The sequence below is a fragment of the Misgurnus anguillicaudatus genome, chromosome 25 (assembly GCF_027580225.2).
Source record: "Misgurnus anguillicaudatus chromosome 25, ASM2758022v2, whole genome shotgun sequence".
NCBI lineage: Eukaryota > Metazoa > Chordata > Actinopteri > Cypriniformes > Cobitidae > Misgurnus > Misgurnus anguillicaudatus.
In genome coordinates, this window is record NC_073361.2 from 3,624,291 (window position 1) to 3,631,620 (window position 7,330).

Genomic DNA, 7,330 nt, shown 5'->3' on the forward strand with positions numbered 1-7,330 from the left:
ACCGCCATGCTGAAAAGAATTCCTCGATTGCATTTAGAAAGGGGCTGTAAGGCGGCAGGTATAAAATTGTGAAATTGTTATGGTTGGTGAACCAATCTTGGACCAGAGTAGCCCTGATGTCATCCGATACACGTCTCCGCACTGGTCCTCGTCTTTGTCCTCTTCCATGTCCACGTCCAACTCCTCTCTCTCTTTGTCCTCCTCTTACTCTTACTCGCATTGCCTCCATGTTTGCAAAGTTCTCAGAATGTCTTACCTGAGGCTCAGACCGATTGGTGTTCTGTTTTCTGTACAAGTGTATTCAGGTGTGTATGTAAGTGTCTATAATTGCCAGATGACTTTTGCATTTTGAACAGAGTGTTTTCCCAATGATAATAGGTGATTTCGTTTTTGAAAAATGTGTCTAATGTAAGAAAACGTGTGTAGTGTTTCGCAATAAGTGTGCTACAGAATTGCAAACAAAGTGCAAAGTTGACAATGTGTTTAGGCTATGGTTACACTGTGTTTAAGCATATGCTACAAGAAGTTTAGGTATTGAGGCTTTGGTCTAAGCATTCGGATTTAGTGTGTAAGCAATAGGCAAAAACTGTAAAACCTTTGCCTAAATTTGCCTGACGTGGCTAAATAAAAAAAATCGCCTCCCAAGACAACTCATTATGGAGCTGCTAGATATTCTCAGACCATATTCTCTATCTAACTCTCTCTGTTTATTGTAGATAGGTTGTTTTTTATTGAAAACATTAATGGCAAGCAATACCGCATTAAACAGAAGTACTACAGCTGCTTGCCAAGTAATTCTAATTATTAAGTACCTTACCATTAGTATAAAAGTGTATTATATATATTTTTAAGTCGTTAAGCCCATGTCAAGAAGCGGCACAAGTGGCACAATGGGATAAGGAGGGTGGATGATTAGCGAGGTTCGTCTACCCGTATTACTGACAATTTGATAATTTAATTAATAGTCTATATTTTACGGATAACTTAAACTATGTTCAAATAAATGTTACTGGAATAATTTGAGTAATGCTCCATTTGTATACAGCGTGTTGTCTTTCTTAACGCCGTAATGCACTTTCGCGTGAAGTGGAAAATCGATCTCCGATCGATCGCAAATAATTCAGCACCTTCACTTGGGACAGCGCCACTGTTACGTTGAACTTAGAGGCAGCGTGTTAAGAAGCTTCCTAAGAGACACTTCGTGAACGTTATCGGGGAACCGGGCCCTGATTGATGTGTGTTCAATTTTGACTTTTAGTGTTTTCACCTTGGTAATTGTTTGCTAATTGAGCCTAAGCTGTGCTGACTTGAGTGAACAGTATTGAATGCTAGTGCTTTCCATATGACCAGATGGTGTAAGCACTGAGAAATGTAAGGATTTGTGTGTAGAGTTTTGAAGTAACAGTTCACCAAAACTGACTCATGTGTTAACCCAGGTTATTTAATATTCCATAGTGTATTTAAAGTGCTTTATTTTCACATAAAAATTTTGTACTTAAAATACAAAAAATTCATCCTTAGTACTCTTAAGATGTTCTTAAGATCATCTAAGTGTACTTCACTGTGCTATTTTGAGACACTAATTAACTAAATATGAACTAAAATGTGCTAAAGTGTATTTAAAAAATTTATTTAGGTACCACTTGTAGTAAACTTGAACCCATCTTTGTATAAAAGTTGTGTTCAAGTTTAATACAAGTGTTAACTAAATACATTTTTTAATACAGAGATAGTATTTTAAAAGTGCATTTTAATTCATATTCATGATGCCTCAAAATAGCACAGTGAAGACAAGTCTGTAGAATTGCATTGTTGCTGAGACAGATGTAAGATGTTCTTAAGATTATTAGTTATTAGATTTTCGTTATATAATAATATTCAACGATTTTAACATTACAGTTTTTTCTGATTGCTTAAGCACATTTATTGTAACTATTGGCTATTTTTGCAAAACTCTACACAAAAATAAGAAAACCTTTCACCCAATTATCAAAACATTGTAGTTCTCTTGCAAAAGCGAACACAGCTAGATTAACTCTGCACACCTTCGTAAAAATGGTGTTTTCGTATCAAACAGTAAACACAAGCCATCATCTACTAAGCACACAATGTGCCAACTACACACTGATGGTATGAATTCAAAACACATCTGGCTTTTGCTTTCTCTGTAAAGTATTGGTGTTTATTCACACTCATCAAAAGCAAGATAAAGTCAGAACACAAAATAGTAACTTGACAAAAAAAGACAATCAGCCTACATCATGTCGTCTTTCTGGGTCCGGCCACAAAATTTCGTCCACATCGCATGCGATATCCTCCAGTCCAAGGCACCGGGGATAATATCTCCTTGAATGCCGTATCCAGGCCTGACATGATGCCTGGCCAATATCTCCACATGCCTCCTCCATTGCCTGTAAAAGGGCTACCTGTTGATGAGGATGACGGTCGTACACTTTCCAGCGCCAGGCAGAGAAGAACTCCTTGATGGGATTTAAGAATGGAGAATATGGAGGGAGGTTGAGTGCAATGAAAATGGGTGGTCTGTAAACCAGTTGCGGACCAGAGCAGCCCTATGGAAACTAACATTGTCCCATATGATGACATATCGGGTATGCTCTGGTCTCTGAACAGTGAGCATGTCATGTAGTGTGTCCAGGAATGCAATAATGTGTGCAGTGTTGTATGGGCCTATGGTTGCATGATGGTGAACAACACCATTTTGGCTTATAGCTGCACACATGGTTATGTTACCACCACGTTATCCTGGGACATTGATGATGGCACGGTGTCTAATAATGTTCCTGCCACGTCTCCTGGTTTTACTGAGGTTAAAACCGGCCTCATCTACAAAAAGTAGCTCATGTCCCATGGCATCTGCTTCTAGTTCCATCACTCTCTGGACAAGACAAAACAAATGCAACACATCAGGCCCATGCACAGCACTACAGTATGCACTTCCAAATTCAGAACCAATGACACTATAGCTTACCTGCACATAGTCATATCTCAGTTGCTTTACACGTTCTGTGTTTCTCTCGAAAGGAACTCTGTAAATTTGCTTCATTCTTATTCTGTGGCGTGCAAGTACACGACATAGTGCAGAAATGCTTACACTGTGTATATTTTGAAAGATGGTGTCATTATCAATTATGCGCTGCTGTATTTTGTGCAGTCTTATTGCATTATTGGCAATCACCATGTTCACTATATGGGTCTCTTGCTCTGGAGTGAACATTCTTCCTCTGCCCCCAACATCTGGACATCTAGCAATTCTTTAAAGTAACAATTTCAGTATTTTTGCATGTATGGTACTATTGTGTTTCTCATTAGAGTATGGCAGTGCTACAAAGTACTTACCGATTCTCATTTCGAAATGTCCTAATGATGCTTGCCACAGTGTAGCGGCTCAAATTAGGCTGAACCCGTTGGCCAGCTTCCCTCAGGGTTATCCCATGGTTGATGACATGGTCCACTATTGTAGCTCTGATGTCATCAGTTACAGTTTTTTACGATTGCTATGACAGATTTTTCAATACTTTTAACAAATTTTCTAAACTCTTAACACACCAACACACCTAAAACACACAATTGGCAAAACAATTAATTTTATGTTTAAAATCACACATTGTAAACTAAACTCCAAAACTAATTTTCAAAATACAACAATCCACTAACACAATATACTATGTCTACAAAACAATGCAAACAGGTTTCAAAAGCAAATAATTATTCAAAACACTAACACGTGTTCTCTTCCAACTGAAACATTTAGTCAATCATAACACACTGACAAAAAAACAACTATCATCAGCTGAAATAACAGAAACTGCATTACTTTATGTGTCAGGTATGCCCTTCTACAACAGACAGTATATTGTATTGATCATAGAATGTGTTTTGCACAGTTTTTTGAACCCTCTCTACATTTTTGTTTTGTTGGGTTTAGTAAATGCATGCATTTTGTTTCTTTTGCTGCAGAAATTCAATACAAAAAAATGAATGACCATCTCAGAGTAGCTTTATAGAATGTACAGTTTATGAAAAAAATAGAAGACAGAAAAAGAGACATAATTGCTGCAGTAAAGACTTTATTTGCAAAATGACATTACTGCAAGATATTCAAACAGAAAAAGAACCAGAATAAAAAGTTATCTTCTAATCTGCCCGGTCTTCTGCATTTGGCCACATGTTCTCATCCACATCACACCTGATATCTTCTCTGGCAAGGCACCTTGGGAAGAATCTTTTTGCATGCCTTATCCACCCCTGGCAGTGTTCAGCTGTGACGTCTTGGCATGCAGCACCCATTGCATCAAGGAGGGTCATTTGGTCATGTGGACGATGGTCAAAAACGTTCCATCTCCAGGCTGAAAAAAACTCTTCAATGGGGTTGAGGAAAGAGGAGTAAGGGGCAAGGAAATGGGACATCATCCTTGGATGGGCGTCAAACCAGGCTGTGACTGCACGGGAATGGTGGAATGCCACATTGTCCCATGTGATCACATATATTGGCAAGTGGTCTCCAACCTGTCCCCTTTCTACCTCTGGCACCAGTCTTTCGTGTAGTTCTTCTAAAAATAGGAGAAGCCGGTCGGTGTTGTAGGGGCCAATCTCACATTTATGTAGGAGTGGACCGTTGTTGGAGATTGCAGCACACATGGTGATGTTGGCTCCTCTCTGGCCCGGCACAGTGACTGTGGCCCTTTTGCCAATTATGTTTCTCCCACGGCGACGCCTTTTCGCCAAGTTGAAGCCAGCCTCATCAACATAGATAATTTCATGTGGGACTTGATTGGCCTCCAACTCCATGACTCTCTGAAAGTAATTAGACACAGTGTATGTAGGGCTGTACTGTATATCTACTGCATGCACTACAGTAATGTACTACAAGTTTATAGAGTAGTTTACTGCAAAACACACTGTGTCTAGTACAGTAATGACTGTATTTCATAACCTCACCTGGACATATTGGTGACGGAGTTCTTTGATGCGCTCACTGTTCCTTTCAAAGGGAACTTTGTATAGTTGTTTCATTCGGACTCTGTGTTTAGCTAGAATCCGAGAAATGGTTGTTATGCTGATTGCTGCAATGTTCGCAAAGACAAGGTTGTCCTCTACAACTCTGGACTGAATGTCCTTCAGTTTTATTTCATTGTCAGCAATTACTATGTTGACAATAGCTAGTTCCTGTTCTTCATTTAGGAGCTGTCCTCTGCCCCCTGAGGGAGGTAGACGTTCAATCCTTAGAGAGGCAAAATACAGTTACATATTAGAGACTGGAGGCATACAGTCAATCTACTGTAATAGTAAATGGTAAAAGTATTTACACTTTGATGTAAGAGAAGCAATATCCTACCTGTTGGTTTCTCTGAAAATACGGACAATGGATGCCACTGTGTCACGGCTGAGATTTGGCTGTACTCTTTCACCAGCCTCTCTGTATGATAGCCCATGGTTTATGACATGGTCAATGATAGTAGCTCTTATTTGATTAGTTACCCTAGCTCTGGTCCTTCTTTGAGCACCACCACGCATTCTAACTCCTCTCCCTCTACCTTGCCCCACTCCTCTCCCTTGTCCTTGCCCCACTCCTCTCCCTTGTCCTTGCCCCACTCCTCTCCCTTGTCCTTGCCCCACTCCTCTCCCTTGTCCTTGCCCCACTCCTCTCCCTTGTCCTTGCCCTACTCCTCTTCCTTGTCCTTGCCCCACTCCTCTCCCTTGTCCTTGCCCCACTCCTCTTCCTTGTCCTTGCCCCACTCCTCTCCCTTGTCCTTGCCCCACTCCTCTCCCTTGTCCTTGCCCCACTCCTCTCCCTTGCCCCACTCCTCTCCCTTGTCCTGGTACTCGTCTTCCTCTCCCTCGTGGAGGCATTTTTTCTTTCTTTCTTTTTTCTTTCTTTCTTTCTTTCTTTCTTTCTTTCTTTCTTTCTTTCTTTCTTTCTTTGTGTTGCTCTATATTGTTCCTTTTACCCACAAGATCAGCCCACAGAGTCCTCTTTTATACCATATGGTCATGCGATTGAAAGAACCTCAACATCTTCCTAGATGGGAATCAGCTGTGATTTATATATTTGCATAACTTAAATCAGCTGTTTCTCAGTAACAATATAATAAAATACAGGGGATATATTTGTATTTCAATTCACAATATAAACAGCTGTTTAACTTGACTTTAGCATGTAAGGTTAGGTTTAGAACGTGGTGTTATCTGTTTTGACATACAGTGTTAAAGCATTGGTAAATTTGGCAGTAAAAATACATTGTTTTGGTCTTGTTTGAGCTTGTCTGTAAAAGAAGTTCAAGCATTTTAAATTTGTGTTAATTGTATGCATTTTGTGTTAAACCAACAAGAAATGTGTTAATAGTATAGCTTACATAGGTGGATGTAGTGCTAACTGTGTTAAGAGTTTTGAAAACTTGTTAAAAGTATTGAAAAATCTGTCATAGCAATCGTAAAAAACTGTATTCTATGTCTTACTCTTCTTACCCTTCCTCTTTCCCCTCCTCGTCCTCTTCTTGCTCCTCCTTGTCCTCTTCCTCTAATTTCCTCCAACCCTATCGGTTCTTCAACTCCACGTCCTCTTCCTCCAACTTCTTCACCTTCACGTCCTCTCCCTCTGCCTCCTCGTCCTCTTCGTGCTCCTCCTTGTCCTCTTCCTCTAACTTCCTCTAACCCTCTCGCTTCTTCAACTCCACCTCCTCTTCCTCCAACTTCTTCACCTCCACGTCCTCTCCCTCGGCCTCCTCTGATTCTCACTCTTCTCACTCTCACTGCTCCTTCCATTGTACTCCACACAGACAGCTTACCTGTGGCTTATTTATACTACTTAGGCTGATTGCAAAGTGAACTAATTATCTAAAACAGTCTTCACATGTGAAAGTGTGCCAGACAGTTGGCAAAATAGTGTTAATGATAGCTATACATGTGTATAATTTTGCTAGGAGTGTGTTGGAAATTTGGTAGTTGAGTGTAAGCAGTGAGTTGTGTTTACAGTTCTGCAAAAAGAGTGTTGTGCAGTGAATTGTAGCTACAGTTTTGCAAAGTGGGTGTTACAAAATTGCAAACTGAGTGCAAAGCAGTGTTTGTGCTTTTAGTTTTGCAAACTCAGTGAGTGGTTTTGCTATACGTATTAATAGTTTTAGAAATTGTGCTACAAGAATCACGATTAGCGCTTAAGCATTCAGAAAAAACTGTAATTAACATTAATTCTGCATATTAAAAAAACTGCATTTTTAAACTAAAACACAGCAAAAAATAAAGGGACACCTGAAATGTGTTCTACAACTAATCAAGACAAGAGGTTTTCCTGAGATTTTTCCTCTAATGTTTC

At 39.8% G+C, this 7,330-nt stretch overlaps 1 protein-coding gene across 3 annotated transcripts; it reads right to left on the reverse strand.

The window, feature by feature from the left end:
* Positions 1-2,189: 2,189 nt before the first annotated feature.
* Positions 2,190-5,699, reverse strand: LOC129443374 (uncharacterized). Of its 3 annotated transcripts, XR_012368156.1 has the most exons (4): positions 4,960-5,699; positions 3,358-4,815; positions 2,990-3,272; positions 2,190-2,896 (listed from the first exon to the last, which is right to left on the reverse strand). XR_012368156.1 is itself a non-coding variant. In XM_073864043.1 (2 exons), the coding sequence occupies exons 1-2, from the start codon at positions 5,032-5,034 to the stop codon at positions 4,156-4,158; spliced, it is 735 nt and encodes a 244-aa protein (XP_073720144.1). In that variant the 5' UTR covers positions 5,035-5,699; the 3' UTR covers positions 2,190-4,155. The 3 variants fall into 3 exon arrangements, 1 of the variants encoding a protein (XP_073720144.1); XR_012368155.1 differs by having other exon boundaries at positions 2,990-4,815; XM_073864043.1 differs by having other exon boundaries at positions 2,190-4,815.
* Between the last annotated feature and the right edge of the window lie 1,631 nt (positions 5,700-7,330).